The sequence below is a fragment of the Adiantum capillus-veneris genome, chromosome 18 (genome assembly GCF_014529385.1).
Source record: "Adiantum capillus-veneris isolate H3 chromosome 18, ASM1452938v2, whole genome shotgun sequence".
Classification (NCBI taxonomy): domain Eukaryota; kingdom Viridiplantae; phylum Streptophyta; class Polypodiopsida; order Polypodiales; family Pteridaceae; genus Adiantum; species Adiantum capillus-veneris.
This window is the reverse complement of record NC_140948.1, coordinates 124,846,195-124,867,279: the sequence shown is the minus strand read 5'-3', so window position 1 is coordinate 124,867,279 and position 21,085 is coordinate 124,846,195. Positions and strand designations below refer to the sequence as shown.

General features: G+C 47.4%; 1 protein-coding gene across 4 annotated transcripts in view; it reads right to left on the bottom strand.

Annotated features, from left to right (window-relative positions):
• TDP1 (tyrosyl-DNA phosphodiesterase-like protein) overlaps positions 1–20,849 on the bottom strand; it is a 143,201-nt gene extending 122,352 nt beyond the window's left edge. The window contains exon 1 of one of the 4 annotated variants that reach the window (XM_086489271.1): positions 20,635–20,849. In XM_086489271.1, coding sequence (XP_086345397.1) covers positions 20,635–20,649 — 15 coding nt within the window. In that variant the 5' untranslated portion in view covers positions 20,650–20,849. The remainder of the gene's footprint in view (positions 1–20,634) is intronic. The other 3 variants (XM_086489272.1, XM_086489270.1, XM_086489269.1) reach the window with 3 other exon arrangements.
• Positions 20,850–21,085: the final 236 nt, after the last annotated feature.

Below are 21,085 nucleotides of genomic sequence, written 5' to 3'. Positions count from 1 at the left end.
TGCCCTAACAAGGCACAGAAAGAACAAAATGATAAAGACGACGACAGGCCTGAGAGTTCGAGAGCAGCTGAGGAATGTGGCAGAAAAGGCAGATAGAAAAGCAGAACTGGTACCACATGGTGTGGGACCTGCACCAAATCTAATGAATGAAAGTACAAACTTTGCCGCTTTTGGGGCAAAGTGAAGGATCAGGAAGCTCTTTTGAAGGAGCCAAGGCCAACTTCTTATCACTTGGAATTGGCGGCTCGATTTGGAATTATGCCCGATAGACTGACGCCACAGGCGGAGGTAGTTCGACTGGCACCCGGATGGGATGTTGCCATTACACCGAGCATTGGCAAACTTTGTTTGCAATGACAGGGGTGTTCAGGGCACGCGAGTGACGTTCTACTCAAGATCCCTTGGTACCACAAGAACTACGTCGTGGTTGACTACCGGACCGAGAAAGCGACTTTGATAAATGAAGGGCTTAGAGATTGTACTTGATGAACTTCACTTTCTTACTCATTCTTTTGGGAGAGAACTGAACGATGGATAAAGGTTGAATATGTTTTGACCTGATCAAAAGAACGCCAAGATTTTTTTCCACACTCATGCCGATTGCTTTTCAGAGGGCCTGAAGATCAAACCATTGATCTGATACCTGGAAGCACGCCACCGAATCGGCCTTACCGTGTGAGCCGAGTACAAAATGAAAAGATTATGAACCCAGTGAAAGGCCTCTTGGAAAAGGGTCTTGTCCAGCCTAGTACTTCACCGTATTGCTCTCCAGTGTTGTTGGTTTTGAAGAAAGACGGATCTTGGAGAATGTGCATCGATTATAGCACTCTCAACGAAATCACCATCAAGAACAGATTTCCGATTCCTAGGATCGATGATATACTCGATAGGTTACAGGGATCCTCGTGCTTTAGCAAGATTGACTTGAAGAGTGGATATCATCAGATCAAGATAGCGCCAGGAGATGTCTACAAGACAACTTTTCGGACGACTTTTGGGTTATTTGAGTTTTTGGTGATGCCTTTGGCTTAACCAATGCTCCTGCGACATTTAACCAGATGATGGACAGGATTTTTCGAGAGTACAGGCTATTTGTTGGCACTTTCTTTGACGACATCATTGTTTTCTCCAAGAATGAGGCAAAACATAGAGATCATCTGCTTCAAGTCTTTCAGGAATTACGAGATCACACGTTAGTGATTAATGCAAAGAAAAGTGAATTTTTCCTACCAGAGATACACTTTTTGGCACACATTGTGTCAGCAGCAGGAGTGCAAATGGACCAGGCCAGGATAGAGACTATCCGTGATTGGCCCGATTTGAGGAATGTCCATGAAGTTAGAAGCTTCTTGAGACTGTGTTCGTGTTACAGGCGGTTCATACGAAAGTTTGCAGAGGTTGCTTCCCCTTTGCATATCTTGACACAAAAAGGAGTACCTTTCTCGTGGGGACCCACAGAGGTGACTGCCTTTCAGACATTGAAAGAGAAATTGACTACAGGACCAGGTTTGACTTTGCCGGACTTGCAGAAGTCATTTGAAGTATTTTGTGATGCTTGTGGTCGTAGTCTGGGTGCGGTCTTGATGCAAGAAGGCCATGTCATTGCTTACGAGAGCCGATTGTTCTCTAGGCCGGAGATGACAACACAGATATATGAGAAAGAGCTTTTGGCAGTTATCCATGCTCTTATTTAGTGGCGGCACTACCTACTCGGAGCGGATTTTATTGTCTTTACAGACCATCAGAGTTTGCGCTACTTCTTGTCACAGAAGCAGCTTTCGGAAAAGCAGATGCGGTGGGCGAACATCTTGTCACAGTTTCACTTCCAGATTGTCCATGAGCAAGGACAGAAGAATGTGGTGGCAGATACTTTGTCTCGAAAGCCGTTGGTTCTGGCTTTTTCCGCGATACATCATAGGAGCTTCGAGGATATGATCGATCAGTATGCCACAAATACAGATTTTGCAGATATTTTCACACGGATACGGGATGGGGAGACAGTAGTTGGATACTCGCTTCTGGAAGGCTACTTGATGAAAAAGACTATGTTGTGCGTTACACAGCCGTTGAGGGAAAAGGTTATGACTGAATGCCATTGTCCACCTTTTACGGGTCACCGCGGCATAGCTACCACCATGAAAGGGGTAGAGAGAGATTTCTTTTGGCCGAGACTCAAGAAAGATGTGGAAGAGTTTGTGCGTAGTTGCTTGGTATGCCAGAAGGTCAAGTTTGACAGGCATAAGGCACAGGGATTGTTAAAGCCTTTACCCATACCCACCCGCCCCTGGGAAAGTATTGAAATGGATTTCATTTTTGATCTCTCGATTACACAGAATGATCACGATGATTTTCCGATGACATGGCACATCTACACAGAATGATCACGATGATTTTCCGATGACATGGCACGTCTGAGACGATTGTCTCCAACAAAGACCCAAGATTTATGAGTTTGTTTTGGAAGGCAATTTGGGAGAACATTGGCACGCGGTTGCAGTTCTCGTCATCGTTCCACTTGCAGACTGACGGGCAATCTGAGATTGCCAATTCAGTGGTTTTAGATTTATTGAAGTCTTGTATCTCGGTTCAGAAGACTCAATGGGAAAAGAACTTACCTTTGGTGGAATTTGCCTACACTCTTCGACGGGAAGACGCCATGTGAGATTGTTGAAAGTGCTGCGAAGGTTCCATCCTTCCTGAGCACGAAAGATTAGATATTTGAAGCGGATGAATATTCGCGAGATTTGGATACGGCTTTTGCCAAGGTTCGTGAGACTTCGCAGGAGTCTCAAGAACGACAAAAAAAGGCAGTGGATCACCATTGTCGCGACTTGAAACTGAAGGAGGATGATTGGGTGCTCTTACTTTTGAGAAGGCACGCCTTCGAAAGAAAAAGGGAAAGGAGAGGCTTTTTCCAAAGCTTAGTACGCGATATTACGGACCTTTCCAGATTACTGAAAAGATAAATGATGTCTCCTTCTGATTGAAACTGCCTCTTGAAACCTGTTAAGGGTGATGTGCCTAATGATGGGGAGCCTGATGAGCAACCCGAAGTGGAAGAAAACGAGGAGATCCTTGTTCCTCAACAGATTTTGGCACATAACGATACGAAGAAAGGTAAAGTCCGAAGGCGGTTCTTGGTTAAGTTCAAGAACTTTCCTGCATTTGATGAGAAGTGGATGGAGGAGGAGAACCTAGCAGATACTCCTCGGATTGTGAAACTTTACCTCGATGGTTTGGTTTAGCATAGTCTACTCCAAACGGAACCCAGAAATTCAGCTTGGCCGGAGATCTGGTGCAGTGGAATGCATAAGAGGGAAGTTACTCCACTCCTTTGTCAACAGATGCCTTGATTTTGATACTAAAGTCACTGATGTCTCTTTGAGCTTCAGGGATACAGAGAGCTGACAGTATTCTGCTGGATGACTTTATGAAATGGAATTCCTGATTATGATACAGATTTGTTCTTGACTTCTTGTGAGTGCAGGAACTGATAGATGAAATGACTGCAGCATTTTGGTCTGATTGATCTCGAATAGACATGGTTGCAATAGGGGTTAGTCAATCGGACATCGATGAGGTCCCGATTGGACCTAGATGTGATTGCTAGCTACATTGCCGATAAATCATGGTCTAAGATCCAAATGAATGTTGAATGTCATGTGATGTCCTGTGAAGTCGAGTGATGTCCTGTGATGTGACTGTCGATTTTGTACATGTGCTAGATGTGTGTTCCTAGTACGTAGGTACTAACAGTCAGTGTCTGCTAAGACGGTTTATGGCTTTTGTCGGTTTTGCAAGTGTAATCGCGGTCGATTACAATGCTTTCAAGAGGGGGTTATGTCACAAAGGGATGACGTGGCGGACACCAGAAACCCTAATTTTCGGAAATCGCGGAGGCTTTTTATTATTATAAATATATAAAAAAAATTTTGAAAATGATGAGCGACACAAATTTCGCTTTTTATCTACTTAATGAGAAAGAGAGAGAGAATGCTTTTGCTTTCAAGTTTTGACTCTCTGTGAGAGAGAGAGAGAGAGAGAGAGAGAGAGAGAGAGAGAGAGAGAGAGAGAGAGAGCAATTGCTTTTGATTTGAAGCTTTTGGGGCTCAACTCTTGGGCATCCCTTGTAACCTTTAAATTAGTGGTGAGGGCCTCACTTCTCAGGGTATCTAGACGCAGAGTCTGAGAGTGAACCCCGAGCCACTCTCTTGTACTTTGATGATTTATTAATACAAAAAGAAATACCGAAAGGGGCGCCAGTCTTTGGGGCCAATATCTCTAGGCACGGAACTCCGCCGGGCCAATGTAAATCTATTGTGATCTATGACTTGTTTTGAAGTGGTTATTTGGTGCTGTCGCGGTTGATTCTTGACTTGGAGTGTCCAAGTCTGTTACACTAGACCTTCTCGCTAGACCTGACGAGAGAGGACAATGCAACAACAGAGTGTGCATAAGTGCGTAAAGAGCTGAGTGTACGTAAGATCTCACTCCACAGAATGCAAACACAGAAGACAATCAACAACAGAGCAACAACAGCACGACTCAGCAGTGAATCTGAACATGAACAGCATAAACATCGACTAACTTAGAGAAACCAATACAGACTCTAGCATGGCAGCACACTCAGCTCAGGCCAGATCTCATGGGTACAATGGGGGTGTCGAGGCTCAACTGTGGAGGGATGGTGCAGATGTGTTGTGTATAACTCAAGATGAATGACTCTAGACGACTGACCACACAAAGTGGATGATATCGATCGCCTATCCTACCCTAGACCCAACCACTCATATGTAAGGAGCCACCAACGGCTAGCAAATATCCAATCCAGCTAAGCCTATCTCCAAACTGAGGTGGTGGTGATCTGGCCTCAGTGTCCCCTAGACCACCATCTGTACCACTTGCCACGTGTCACTGCCTAGGCGAGAGTTCGTCCAGTGTAAACTCCTGACGAACTGTGACCAACTGAACTAATTGTTTGTCCTGCATAGTGACATTGTAGCCCTACTACAACTTCTCAACAAAAACTCAAAGAGAGTCTCCGACCTGAAGCCACTCTAGAAGAATTTGTTGTTGCTACTACTAGGATAGAGGGGACGAGGAAACTGTTCACCGACTCTCCTCACGTAGAAACTGTCTCAGTATTTTTGGAAAGTCCCTCTGACCCTTTGACCTCTTTACGCAGGGAGCTCGAAGCCCTGAAGTTACAACACGCTCTTCAAGAGGAGAGATCATTTTCTCTTTGACAAGAGAAGTCTCCACATCAAGAAGCTTTGGACCAGATCAAGCGGGAGCTGGAGGAGCTCAAGGCTCATCAGAATCTAAGGCTATAATCTAGTGTAGCTCCTGCCATTCTTCCGGGCATCCTCCCCAGGAATGCCCGCTTCGAGCTTACTTTCACTCCTGTGAGAAGTCTGGCCATGATGTTAGGTGCAACGGAATGATTGTTTGCGCTTTGCTCAAGATGAGTGCTCCGAACTGTGCTCAAGGTTCCTTTTGTTCTTATGGAAGGTAGAGCCTTCCGTTCTTAATGAGAGAATGCTATAATCACAAACAAAGTGAATGGACACTGTGCGTGCAAGTGTACGAGACTGAGAGATAGAGAGAGAAGAGAGATACGACACCACAGACGTAAAACCGTCCTCTGAAGGCCCCACTCTCGTCGGCAAGAGTGGTCTACCTATGATTGCACAATCTGGTACAAATGATATGCATGAGACTGATGCAAGTCTAGGCTATGTTGGCGATGACGACGGTGATGACGAAGTCGACCTAAGGGGTGAAATCTGCAATCTTTCTACTGCTGTCCAAAAACGCTATGGGCTGAAATCTGCGAATGTTCTATCTGCTGAATTCTGACTCTATGTCGGTGACGATGTCGATGACGACGATACGACGACGACGCGCTGAAAACGCAGATGCTGAAATCTGCGCTTTCCGGGCTGAAACTATAAACCTTGCGGAAACTGACCGTGCGGCGAGGAACTGCTACGGGAAGGTGAGATCTGTGAGGTTCAGGACTTGATATGCGATGTCTAAAGGCTGAAAACTGAAAACGCTGGTGGTTCTTGATGTTCCGTCGCGATGATTTGCAAGAACGCTGAGGTTGTGCTCCAAATCAAATGTCGCCAGGGATCTGCAAGAGCAAAACGCTGGCTGATCTGCGGTGGTCTTGTCCAAAAACGCTAGCCAAGCTGTTGTGAAGCAAAAACGCTAGAAGTCCTTAGGGTTCTGCTGAGAAGTTGCCTGTTGAGCAAGGTGCTCCTGCTGCCTCTTCTGCCATTTAGTGCTAACTTTGGTTTGCTTATATATTTTCTTAGCAAAATTGCCCTACCTACTTTTGTTGGAAAGTCACTTAAATTAATAAGTGAAAAATGTCAAAAATACGTAAAATAGGCTAAATGCACTGGAAAATTCCCTTGATTGATTCTGATGGATTCTGATGGGAATGCTTATGATCATGTTGTGTGCAACCAGAGGATATGCATCTATACTAAGTGACTGGGCATGCACGGTCTACGAATAGACTCACAAAAGTGCCAAATCACTTCTAATCTAGATTGACTGGACTCGACGGAAACCCTGTTATGGTGTAGCTTGTCCACGGACACATAGGGTTGGATGTGTCACGTGACATCCCCTCCTTTTCAAAGTGAGGTACTAGTACCGAACTGTATGGCGTCGAGGGAGATCGCCAATAGCATCTGGAATCCTGGAAGGGACTCTTCGCCGGCCCACTTTGATGTGTGGGTCGTGCGGTACTTGAACTTCATAAAGGTCTGCAACGCTTGCTTCTTTGGGCCGCACCGAAAGCGACAAAGTCTTTTGTGGCTCTTTCGATGCTTCAACTTCGTCGAGAGTCGTGCTTTTTTCTTCAAGAATCTCCATGGCTAAAAATTCCTGAAACCATTTCCAACACAAAAACATGAGCATACCCATTCCATGTAAAGTGAATGGAAAAAATCTTATCTTCGCTAAAGACTGTGTATGCAATGTAGATGAACATAGAAACGGAGTGACAACCCGTTCATCAAACACATGCAAACAACGAGATCGAATCTTTCTCTTATGATCTAGAGCAATCAACTGTCGCAAAAACACAATGGAAATGCCCATGCTTGGTGCTCATACGTTCATGTGCTCGTTCGGAAACTGCGTCATGCCAAGGAAGAGACATGGAATGTGACTTCCTGTCATACATACTTTTCAGCTTTTCATGAAAAATCCGCATACATTCGTGCTCATCCATGAGTGAAACGTGCTCAACGTACAATATGTCATGCCTAGGAAAAGGGATCACATAAAGATGCGGACTAAAATACAAGAAACGATCTCGAATGAAACATTCGAACAATGTGTGCTTATCAATCATGCGAACACATAATACTTCCTGTGAGGGTTCTTTGGACCTAGGCTCGAGATCCAAGATCGATTCTTCCTGAATGATCGAATCGTCCTGTGAGGGTTCTTTGGACCTCGACTCGAAAGCCAAGATCTGCTCTTCGTGATTGATCGAATCTACAACAAGGTTAGCTTCGCTAGAAAAAGCATCCACTAACACATCATCCTTGTGAACAATCACATCATCTTCATGCAACTCATCATGCTTGTGAGAAATCACATCTTGATCATGCAAATCATTGTCATTCAATTCATCATGCTTATCATCATGCAAATCCTGTGTATCATGCTTTGGAGAAGAAGAGACTGAGAGAGTCTCCTTCTCCTGAATCGGTCGCATATGTGCCTGCACTTTAGAAAAGAGTCGCAACATCTCTTGCATTCTTGCTTTGTTCTCGCGATCAAATTTTGCTTGTCTTGCTTTGTTCTCGCGATCAAATTTGGCTTGACTTTCTTTTTCTTCCAAGTCGTATTGACGCTGTATGGCTACCATTCCTTCTTTGTATTCACGATCTATGGCTGCCCTTTGTTCTTCGTAGGCCTTTCTTTCTGCTTTTCTTTCTTCACGCTCTAACTGTCTTTCCTTAAACAATTGTTTCAACTTCTCATAGGAGTTAGTGCAATCCTTGACGTAGATGGGGAAGGGTCGGAAAAACCTCCTGGTGGGGAAAATTCTTCTTCGCCTCTGTCATGCTCATCACCTCCAAGCGAAGTATCCATTCCGCTTCGAGTAATGACAATTCTGAAGTCGTGGGTTCTTGTGGGTTCTTGTGGTCTTGAGGTTCTTGAGGGTCTTGAGGTTCTTGAGGTTTTCTTTCGCTTGCAAACCGTGTTTGAGAAGGATCTTCTCTTCACCCGAGTTCTACTCCTTTCTGCGGGCGCATCCCTTGGCAGCCTTGTGCTCACACCAAGGTTGCTTTTTCCCACCTCACGTTGATTGGCCGGCCGCTAAGTGCACGGTCCGCTCTTAATGAGCGAAAAGAGACACAAGGGGAGGCTAGACAAGCCCTTCTTTCCTGGGATTCCTATCACTCTTCAAAAACACGATTAGGAATCAACACGCGACCTCAACAAGCAAAAAAAAATCTTGTGATTCTACTGATTCTTTCCTTGAGTGATACAGAACACTGCCAAAGCTTTGATACCAATGTTAGGTGCAGCGGAATGATTGTTTGTGCTTTGCTCAAGATGAGTGCTCCGAACTGTGCTCAAGGTTCCTTTTGTTCTTATGGAAGGTAGAGCCTTCCGTTCTTAATGAGAGAATGCTATGATCACAAACAAAGTGAATGGACACTGTGCGTGCAAGTGTATGAGACTGAGAGATAGAGAGAGAAGAGAGATACGACACTAGAGACGTTGTAAAATCCTCCTCCAAAGGCCCCACTCTCGTCGGCGAGAGTGGTCTACTTATGATTGCACAATCTGGTACAAATGATATGCATGAGACTGATGCAAGTCTAGGCTATGTCGGCGATGACGACGGTGATGACAAAGTCGACCTAAGGGCTGAAATCTGCAATCTTTCTACTGCTGTCCAAAAACGCTATGGGCTGAAATCTGCGAATGTTCTATCTGCTGAATCCTGACTCTATGTCGGTGACGATGTCGATGACGACGATGCGACGACGATGCGCTGAAAACGCAGATGCTGAAATCTGTGTTTTTCGGGCTGAAACTGTAAACCTTGCGGAAACTGACCGTGCGGCGAGGAACTGCTGCGGGAAGGTGAGATCTGCAAGGTTCGGGACTTGATCTACGATGTCTAAAGGCTGAAAACTGAAAACGCTGGTGGTTCTTGATGTTCCGTCGCGATGATCTGCAAAAACGCTGAGGTTGTGCTGCAAATCAAAAATGCTAGGGACTGGAATTGGTCTTTCTGTCGCCGTGGTTCTGCAAATGCAAAAACGCTAGGCTGATCTGCTATGCTCTTGTCGCCAGGGATCTACAAGAGCAAAACGCTGGCTGATCTGCGGTGGTCTTGTCCAAAAACGCTAGCCAAGCTGTTGTGAAGCAAAAACGCTAGAAGTCCCTGGGTTCTACTGAGAAGTTACCTGTTGAGCAAGGTGCTCCTGCTGCCTCTTCTGCCATTTAGTGCTAACTTTGGTTTGATTATATATTTTCTTAGCAAAATTGCCCTACCTACTTTTGTTCGAAAGTCGCTTAAATTAATAAGTGAAAAATGCCAAAAATAGGTAAAATAGGCTAAATGCACTGGAAAATTCCCCTAACTGATTCTGATGGATCTGATGGGAATGCTTATGATCATGCTCTGTGCAACCAGAGGATATGCATCTATACTAAGTGACTGGGCATGCACGGTCTACGAATAGACTCACAAAAGTGCCAGATCACTTCTAATCTAGACTGACTGGACTTGACGGAAACCCTATTATGGTGTAGCTTGTCCACGGACACATAGGGTTGGATGTGTCACGTGACACATGATGAGAAAGAGTGTTAATATCTGAAGGGACTGCGGCACTTACAGCAGAGCCTTGCCCCTACACTTCAACACGGCTTGGCTCCTGCATCCAATATGGTTTCTCCCTATGGCCATCCAAACCACATGCCCCCTCTGTTGACAACCCCTCCCACTATGCAAGGTATGCAAAGCGCCTTTTCATCTCAAGGTTTTTATCATGCTAGTGCCCCTTCGGGTCCTTAGAGCTTCTACACCTCCGCTTCCACCCCCATGTAGCAAGAGCATAGACCACCTCGTCTCCCGCCGCGTCCGTCCAATCACCCCATTTTGTGCTACAGGCGTGGGTACTATGGGCATTACCAAAGCCAATGTCCTTTGCCTGAAGGGTCTCTGCCTTGCCGTCATTGCCCCGAGGCTAATTATCACTACAATAAAGATTGTCCCAAGCAACGAGCATCCACCTCTTCCAACCTCAATCAAAACCAACAAGAGTTCATATTTTCAAAGATCAACCTAATTACGGTAAGCACCATTCGTCAACCGTCACCTGCTACACATGTGGTTACACCCAAGGATAGGGTGCAGCAAGTGGAGGCAGCCACTTGGTGTCCTCACTAGGTCCCAACGAGCAGCCCTAGGCCTCAGTCTTCCTGAAGGTCCGGCTCTTCCAATTTCTCCTCAAAAACCTAGTCCATCTACAACATCTGACAAGCCATCCCCCGGTGCCAACAGTCAACCGACTTCTATGCTATCCGATATTGATGGGACCTTCTTGCAAGCAGCCGCTGACTTGCAGCTAATCAAAGTCCCAGAACACGCCTTGACCAAAAGCAAGAAGCCTACAGCGGAAACTATCCTGAGGAACACCTTTCAACAAGTCTCTCTTTACCACATGCTAAAGCTCAATGCAAATCTAAGAAGTGACACCCTTACAGTCATTCAATCTCTGTACCCAGGTGCAGGGCCTAGTGGCGAGCAACTCCGCATACAGCCCTCAGAGTCTTACATGATTTCCTATCCCATTGCTCCCCTCACCGATTATAGGAGTCCTCGTCTCACTGTATCTATTATTGGGCGCCAATTCTCCGATGTCATAGTCGATGGTGGATCTAGCATCAATCTGATGCCGGAGTTCACTATGTTGGCTTTAGGTCTGCAATCTACCCACCCTGCTCCCTTCACAGTTACATTGGCAGACCAGAGGACAATCTACCAGTGGGCATGGTGAACAAGGTGCCTATGCAGGTATAAGACTTTACATGTAACTTGGATTTTGTTGTGGTTCGTCTTCCCCAGGTTGAGGGAGGTTTTCCTTTGCTCATCGTAGACCCTGGCTGCGGCACACTAAAGCACTTCACGATTGGGGAAACAACGCCATGTAGATCCATACTCCTGGCTCCCCAATGCAACCAATTCGACTCGAAGGAGGTAAGGATCCAGTGGTTCATCATAGTTCTTTGTCACTAGAGTCTAACCTTGGCCTGCTGTAGCGCGGATAATGTGTCATGCTCTCTACAGTGGGTGGTCCTCAGTGCAATGTGCGTGACAATCTCACTCGAACAAACTGAACAGAAACGGAAACAATAGACATCAACAGAGCTCACAAAGACACAACAGCAAACTAAAACATATGACTCGACTATCTCAAAGACTGATACAGACTCTGGCGTGGCAGCACACTCAGCTCCAGCCCAGGACTCACAGGTACAATGGGGGGTGTCGAGGCTCAGATATGCAGGGATGGTGAAGACGTGCTCTATGTATAGACCCACTCTAGACGATTACGTACAAGATCAGAGGTGAAGAAGATAATCGAATAACGAACCACTACTACTCATATGTATCACCATAAAGAGCCACCAACGGCTCATAAATGTCAGCCATGTGGTGACCTGGCCACACGAGGTCCACTAGACCATCGTCGGTACCCTGCCACGTGTCACTCCCCAGCCCAGAGGGTCCGTCCAGTGTCCGTCCAGTGTGAACCAACCTAGACCTGTCCTGTGAAAGACACTGTAGCCCTGCTACAGGTTGCCCGCCACAAGACCGCTCACCGTCTCGATGAGAGGAATACTGGAAAAAACTGTGAAAGAAAACCACTAGGTACTGCATCCGTACATTTCTTGAAGCAGGTGCTAGGCCCAACCATGACCTTACATGCCTCAAAAGTGGAGTAAAACACTGCCCTGCTTGCAACGCCTTAAGCCTTTTAATAGGCAAGAACCCAATATGATTGCATAGTCCAAGAATCCCAATCGGCAAAACAGACAGCTTGGCTCCTCAGCAAAGAGATATGCTCGGTTTGGATCCAGCGCATCTTTATCCTCCATAACCATAGTCAGAAGAAAATGACATGGTCCTCACTTGCAGATGAAATTGTTGAAAAGACTGATGATCAGAAGCCGAGTAATAACGCAGGTGAGGTTAAGCTCTATCTTAATGGCAGAACAAAAAGCAATAACAACAATGGGATGCTTGAAACCCACAAGGAACGCAGGTGAATGCTTGAAAGCCGAGGGGTGGGTAGGTAGTACCCATGTGAATGCTTGAATTCCGAGGTAGGTAGGTAGGTAGGGGGGAGGGCGAGGGCAAGGGAGATAGGGAGAGGGAGAGGGGTAGGTAGGAGGGCGAAGGCGAGGGGGTAGGTAGGTGGGAGGGGGAGGGCGAGGGCGGCGGCGAGGGGGTAGGTAGGAGGGCTAGGGCGAGGGGGTAGGTAGGTGGGAGGGGGAGGGCGAGGGGGTAGGTAGGTGGGAGGCGAGGGCGAGGGCGAGGGCGAGGGGGTAGGTAGGAGGGCGAGGGCGAGGGGGTAGGTAGGTGGGAGGGGGAGGGCGAGGGGTAGGTAGGGGGGCTAGGGCGAGGGGGTAGGTAGGTGGGAGGGGGAGGGCGAGGGGTAGGTAGGGGGGCTAGGGCGAGGGGGTAGGTAGGTGGAAGGGAGAGGGCGAGGGCGAGAGGATAGGTAGGTGGGAGGGGGAGGGCGAGGGCCAGGGGGTAGGTAGGGGGGCTAGGGCGAGGGGGTAGGTAGGTGGGTGGGAGGGCGAGGGCGGCGAGGGTAAGGGCGAGGAAGGTAGGGAGAGGGCTAGGGGTAGGTGAGGGCGAGGGCGAGGGGGTAGGTATGGGGAGGGCGAGGGCAAGGGAGGTAGGGAGAGGGCGAGGCCTAGGGAGGGGGCGAGGGCAAAGGAGGTAGGGAGAGGACGAGTAGGGGGAGGGAGAGGGCGAGGAGGTGTGAGGGGGACTAGGGCTGTGGATGAAGTCCATGTACCACTGGTTGAAAGAGGAGATGCTACAGAGCGCAGCCACCATGAGCAAGACAACTATCATGAGAATGGAATTCATTAGGCAGGACGAGCTCTGTGAAGGGAGCTTTGTACTCGGAGGAGATATATGCCAGCTTCTATGATCCTCCATAGGCTCACCAAATTCAAAGACTTCCACCAAGGCCAAGGGCGCATCCGGGGTAACTTCTATGACAGTCAACCTTTGAGCTGGCTCAGGTGGCTCATTGGGTTTAGTTACTGTGGAAACATTGGAAGAAGGTGTACCTCTATGCAAAGAGTGAATAGAGACTCCATAACAAGGCATAGATTTGGTAGCCTCCAACCACTCCAGCAGATCTTCGTCAGACGCATCAGGTGTAGTAGGCTGTTCTTGTTCAAGGTTGGTTTCCATTGACAAAGAAACTTGCTGCACCACTGGATCCATACCTCCTTCCAAGAGTATGGGTTGCATAGGGGAGCCAAAAGTTTGTATCCACATTGCGTCGTTTCCCCAATCATGAAGTGCTTTAGTGTGTCGCAGCCATGGTCTTCCGTTGAGCAAAGGAAATCCACCCTCAATCTGGGGAAGACGAACCACAACAAAATCCAAGGTAAAAGTAAAGTCTTGTACCTGCAGAGGCACATTGTCCACTATGCCCACTGGGTAGACCATCCACTGGTCGGCCAATGTAACTGTGAATGGAGCAGGGCGAGTAGGCTGTAGACCTAGAGCTAACATGGTGAGCTCGGGCATCAGGTTGATGCCAGATCCACCATCCACTATCACTTTTGAGAATTGCCGACCCAAAACGGACACTGTCAGGCGAGGGCTTCTATAATCAGTGAGTGGAGCAGTGGGATTGGATATCATATAGGACTCTGATGGTCGCACTGGGAGGTGCCCGCCACTAGGACCTGCTCCAGGATAAAGTGATTGAATAACAGCAATCGTGTCACTTCTAAACTTTGCATCTAGTCGCAACATGTCATAGAGGGACACTTGTTGGAAGGTGCTCTTCAAGACTGACTCTGCTATAAGCTTTTCATGTTCTACCAGTTGTTTCTCGGGTACCCTGATCTTTTGTAGATCGGAAACTGCTGCCAAGAAAGCTTCATCAATATCGGAGAGCAAAGATGTGGATTCTTTCATGGCACTGGGGGATGGCATGTTAATAGCTGCAAGCAGGGTATCCACTGGTGTGAGACTGTGTGAGGGAGTTGAACTTGTTGGAATGCTAAGACCGAGAGCGGCTCTCTAGGCCTAGGTGAGGACGCCCGATGGCTCCTCTGCCAATTGCGGTGGCTTATTTTTAGGGGTAACCACGTGGGTAGAAGGGGGCGGCTGAGAAACAGTGCTAACTGCTATCAAATTGAGCTTGGGAAAGGCAAACTCAGTCTGGCTTTGACTTGGGTTCGAAGCCGTGGATGCACGAATTTTAGGGCAATCCTTACTGTAGTGATCCTTCATATCAGGGCAATGACGGCAGGGAGGGGACCCTTCAGGCAAAGGGCATTTGCTTTGGTAATGACCATATTCCCCGCATCTGTAGCACAAAATGGGCCGATTCAATGGACGAGTCGAAGGACGAGGTGGTCCTTGCTCCATGGAGTTGGAGGTGGAGGCATAGAAGCTGTGAGGTGAGGAGGGAGCATGGGTGTGATAAAAGCTCTGAGAGGGAAAAGTGCTCTGCATACCTTGCATTGGAGGGGCTGACAATAAAGGTGGCATGTGGTGTGGATAGCCACATGGAGAGACCTTGTTGGATGCAGGTGCTTGCCCTTGTTGAAAACTAGGACCAAGACTTTGCTGTATTTGTCGCAACCCCTTGAGGTAGTAGCAATCCTTGTCTTCATGCCCCGATTGTTCGCAGAAGTGGCAGTAAACCCGAAGGGGACAGTCCTGTGGAGGGTGTCCTGGAGAGTGGCATGAGCGGCACCATACCATAGCCTTAATCTTCTGCTGCGCCCGAAGCTGTTCTAGCTCTCTCTTGATTTGATCCAAAGGTGATGTAGGGACTTTTCTTATCTGAAAGGAGTTGATTTCTCCTCTTGAAGAGCGCGTTGAAGTTTCAGGGCTTCAAGTTCCCTGCGCAAGGAAGTCAATGGATCAGCAGGACTACTTTCCGAAAACCCAGAAGGAGTTTCTATGGGAAGGGAGTTGCTGAACAGCTTCCTAGCCCCCTCTATCCTAGTAGCAGCTGCGATGAACTCCTCGAGAGTGGCGTCGGGTCGGAGAATCTCTCGGAGTTTTTGCTGAGAAGTTTTGGGAAGCGCCTTCTCCACCCACTTTTTAACCATGAATTCACCGCGTTGTTGGGGGAGCTTGGCCACCAGCGACTTAGTTTTAGTCATAAGCTTTGCAAAAGTCTCCTCTGGCTTGAGCACCATGTTGGCCAACTCATCCAACACCTTCTCCTGGTAGTCACCTGGCCTGAAAGCTGCACAGAACTGCTGTCTTAAGGCTACCCAAGTTGCAAAATGGTTCTCTGCAAACTGGCTGTACCATTTATCTGCTAAGCCATCCAAGGTGGATGGAAATAGTACCAAATAAGCATCTTCTCTGTTCAGACCACGACCCCTACAGAGAGAGACAAACCTTCCTGCATGGTCGTCAGATCTTCTGAAGAGAGTCCTTTGAAGGTAGGGAACTTGATATTTACCTTCGCCAAAACACTAGCTAACGGCTCCATGGCCCCTTGTGTAGCCTGTTGTAGCAGAATAGGAGAGAGCTTTACTGGAGAAGGTGATCGAGAAGATGCGGAACCGGATGAAGGAATGGGTGATGTCGTATGTGTAGGTATAGGTGATGAGGTTGATGGACTTCTACAAGGTGTCAAAGGTCGTCTTCTGTGATAGTACTTCAGAGGGCTCAGTAGTGCGCTTTGACGCTCGACTGACCGCCTTGTATGTGTCATGCAGTGACCACCAATCCAACCAACTTTGGCAAAAAAGGGCCCTTAACTGTGTGCTGAACAACAAAGGTCTAGACTAGGACAAGTGAGGATAATGACCAGACCACCTGGTCCAGAACCACCAATGACTAGACCACCTAGCTGGACCAAGACGAGGAGAACTGTACCAAGGCGAGAAGGACTGGACCAAGACTAGGGACTAGACCAAGACCAGAGACGAGGACCAGAGACTAGGGACTAGACTAGGGACTAGACCAGGACCAGAGACTAGACCAGGACGAGAGACGAGGACTAGAGACGACGACGAGGACTGGTTGGACCAAGGCGAGAGAGGACCAGACCAACAGACTAGCAACCCAAATGCAAGCAAAGGGGAAAAGCTCGGTAACAACGAACTAGCTTCACGATTTGTATCTCCACAGAGAGTGAGAATTCATGTGAGGTCCCACCGTGATCGCCAAAATGAGAGCACTTGTAGCGCGGATAATGTGTTGTGCTCTCTACAGTGGGTGGTCCTCAGTGCAATGTGCGTGACAATCTCACTCAAACAAACTGAACAGAAACGGAAACAATAGACATCAACAGAGCTCACAAAGACACAACAGCAGACCAGAACATATGACTCGACTATCTCAAAGACTGATACAGACTCTGGCGTGGCAGCACACTCAGCTCCAGCCCAGGACTCACAGGTACAATGGGTGGTGACCTGGCCACGAGGTCCACTAGACCACCGTCGGTACCCTGCCACGTGTCACTCCCCAGCCCAGAGGGTCCGTCCAGTGTCCGTCCAGTGTGAACCAGCCTAGACCTGTCCTGTGAAAGACACTGTACCGTGAAGGACACTGTAGCCCTGCTACACCTGCAACAGCCTACCCCATTTGAGGGGTCTGATGAAGGTCTCCTAGAGTGGTTGGAGGCTAGTACATCGCTGCCATGCTATGAGGTCTCTATTCAACTCTTGCCTTATGATCCAACCTCTTCTTCCCCTTCTCCAGTTGAGACCAATGCGCCACATCATCAAGAAGCCAATGTGAAAGTTATCGAAAATCATGAGTCTATTGCCCCTTTGATGAAAGCCATCGGCCTTGGTGAACCTATCACACATCATAAAAGGGGGAAGAAATCTCCTTTGCAAGAGTTCACCACTGTCTCACCTCTTCCCTTAGCCTCCTCTGTGTCCGACTCCCCGCCCACGCAAAAGGACTTTGTTGTGTCTGAGGACTTACCCTTCGAGGAGCTTCCACCAAGATGGTAACAAGAGGAGTATGCGGACTTTCACATTGATCAGACACCAACCCATGATGTCTCAAAGCTCCAAGAGGCGGCTCAATCTTCATCTTCTGATGCACCCTCACTAGCTAGACCTCCTAACCCCGTCAGAGAAGTCAACTTGGGTGACCCTCACGACCCTCAGCACATCCTCTTAGCAGCTTGGTAATGGGATCATCCGGCGCTATTCGATCAGATAGTCTCTTTTATGCACTCCTTTAAGGATGTTTTTGCCTTGTCTTACAAAAATTTGGACGGAATCCCACCATAATTGGGTGTTCATACTATCCCTCTGGTAGAAGGGGCTAAACCGGTCAGAGGCCAAGCTTACAAGCTTAACCCAAAGTAGGCAGAGGATGTCAAGAAAGAGCTAGAAAAAATACAAGAAGCAGGGATCATTGTCCCAGTGGAGCACTCGGAGTGGCTATCACCCATGTTCATAGCACCTAAGAAGCAATCCAATAAAATCCGTGTGTGCGTCGACTACCGCGCCCTAAACAAGGTCACTATCCCAGATTGTTTCCCAACTCGTCAATTACAAACTTGCGTTCTAAATTTCTCAGCTAATTTATCGATTGTGGGTGTATCTCCGAACATGGTTCGCACTAGAAATCAAGAACAGCACCTCCAATCTAAGTAGGAGTCCTTAGCCTCCTCTGGGGATAACAGTATAGGTAAGTCGGACTATGCCCTGAGTTCAGAGCAACTGTCCAGGGAATCTTGCGAGGAAGATTTGCCCCAATCACTTACTCCCGGCAAATGTGAGCGTGACCACTTCCGTGGCCACCTCTACCTTTACACCACCTATTGTTAGTATTGCAGGCGCCCAAACACACGCTCCAGTTGTGTCGGCAATCCCACCTACTCCTACTCCTACTCCTAGTGCAGGGGCACCTTGATCTGGGCAACCTGACCCATTTGCCAGCTTTTCGCCTCAGGCCGATCGACTTCTAGGTGCGGACAGAAGAGCAATTTCAACTATTTTAGATGCAGCCATCTCTTTGCAGGGTACTTACGGCCTACATCACGTTGTATATGACAGTATGCAAAGGGAAGTGCGCAGCCACCTTCAACGATCAATGAAGGTGTTAATTGCTCAGGCTCAAGATCGCATTAGAATTCTCACTCAACAGGTACAGGACCTCAAAACACATAGTCCGCACTTTACAAATGCAACTAAAAGAAGCAAATGATATGGCTACAGTTGAAAAACCTCCCCATGTGGTCAGTCCAGTGTGTCCCTCCTGCGCCCAACATCAATCTATAACCGTTTCACAAACACCTACAGCTCCAAGTTCTACTCATGTTCCTGCTATGGCACTACAAGCAGACGCTTCGAAAGCTCATTCGGGGGATTCTCAAGCAGCCGAACACCCACCTCCTACTATGGAGTCTGGGCACCCAAGGTAAGGTCGGCTTCCTCACAGTTTCACAAACCCCTATGGCCTCCCTCTCCCAGTTCACCTCGTCCCATCCTTCCTTTTACACCAACTTTCCCGGCTTTCCACCAGCTGTTCCACCTTCTCACCCTACTCAGTCTGCTTCTCATGGGGTTGTTGCTCCCTATCCAATGTACCCTCCTCATACATATGGCCACTACCCTCCACCATACACCTGGCCTCCATCTCCTTACCCACCTCTCTACCCGCCTCCCCCTCCATCATCCGACCACCAGTAGATAGCACCCCCTTATCTACCCCCTGGGCGTCTTCACCCTCCGGTGTACATAGCAGTACACTTGGTTGCAGCTCTTTCAGTCCTCCACTCTCCGAGACGGGGAGTGGTCTTGTGGCGGGCAACCTGCAGCTAGGCTACAGTGTCACTCTACATGGGAAAGACAGTTACAGTTGGTCATGGGTTCACACTTGGTGGACTTGACACTTGGTCTTGGGTTCACACTTGACACATGGTAGGAGTGGTGGTTTAGACGACATCGTGGCCAGTTCTTCTCCACCACAGTTTAGGGATAGGTGCAACTGGACAGTCAGAGATATTTGATGTTATCTGTTGGTTACCCTTTTGGGGTTGTATACATTCTCACATTTGCTTTAGTCCGATACATTGTTATAGATGGTTTATGAGTCTTGAGTCTAGCATCGAGTCGAGTCTACGTCACACACAGCACCCTCCCTGCACATCTTGAGCCTCTACACCCCCAATGTAGCTGTGAGTTCCGAGCTTGCAGCAGAGAGTGTATTGCCATGTCAGAGTCTGTACTGGTCCACCTGAGTTAGTCGAGTCCCGTGTTGTTCAGGTTCTAATGTTGAGTTTGCTGTTCTATTGAGTTACTTGTTGCTATATTGTTCATCATCTGCAGTGCTTTCATTCTGTTGGAGTGAGATTTTATGCACATTGCACTGAGGAGCACCCACAGTAGAGAGCATGACACATTATTCTCGCTACACCAAGAAGAATGAGTTGATTGTAGAGTTGAAAACCCACGTGCAAGTCATCGAGACCGAGCACGAGATAGTTAAAGAAGACCCCACGCCACAAAAATTACAACAAGCATTGATTGACCAAGTATTAAAAGGTAAATTCATCCAACTCTAAACACTATGTGAATGAAGTCATATGTATGGTTAAGGAGAAGGAAAGGGTAGAGAGCATTAAGAACGAGATCAGGATTGGCATGCTTCGCATAGGCTGGGATAGGTTGCCTCCTCTATAGACTACTCAGCTGCCATCCTTTCTTCCTTCTTTGACTTTAGCCAATTCTACTGGTTTATTCTTAAGTTATAGTGGTGTCAATACATTTGCTATCTATAGCTTTGTTCCTTGGAATGCTTTTTGTTTGCTTCATTGTTGCCACTTTGTCAAATTTGTCCGTATATGAGACCTTTGCGTGTGTACCTTTTACTATAACGGAGAAGGGGTCTCTCAAGTCTATGATCAAGACTACCTTGCTAAGATTTGCTTTGAGAACTTTTGTGTCTAAAATGTACTCATTCTTTATTTTTTCTGCAGTGTCTTGACTATACCTCTTAGGAACCCTAAGAGGTTTTCCAGCCGCATTGTTATTTTCATTTCGTTGTTCATGCCTTTCTGGCTTGGATACCCAGAGTAGATTGTAACAAAAATGAATCTCATCTATTCTTTGCCTAGAAGTGTGTATGTTTGTTTAAATTTTTTTGGATTTTTATATTTATTTATTTGCATGTTTGTTTGTTATTTAATTACTGTCATACAAATAAGACCTTAATTTTCATCCCAATTCCTAGAATATAATGTAATCTCTCCTAGACGTCTGTAATATCTTTATATTCAACTAATTTTCTCTCTCTCTCTCTCTCTCTCTCTCTCTCTCTCTCTCTCTCTCTCTCTCTCTCTCTCTCTCTCTCTCTCTCTCTCTCTCTCTCTCTCTCTCTCTTACCCGAGAGTGAGCCATGGTAGCACGAGCACAGAAACTTCTTCTGCTGCTACACACCGCAAGCCGCTCCTGATAAGCAGAAGCTGTGTACGACGCGCGAGGTTGTGACAAGCCTTGCGCTCATGTGTTTGGCGCGGAATATGGCAGCTAGCAAAATTTCGCAACTAGTTTGTGTTTCTCACGAGAGCACATTTGCCAGTTTTACACGTTCTCACATTAGCTCAAATTTGTAAAACAAATGGCAATGTCAACTCTAGTACTGGTTTCTCAAATCTAGTTTAGAGAATCAAAATGTTGCCCGTGCCAAAGAGTAGGTGGATCACTCCACTAAGAGGTTGTCCCCACACTGTCAGAGCCTTTTGAAGTGGAATTTGTATGAGGAGAGCAACAAAGTTGCACACATCTAATTAGAGCATCTAAGGCTAATTAGAGTTATGTGCAGCAAATTGTGTCT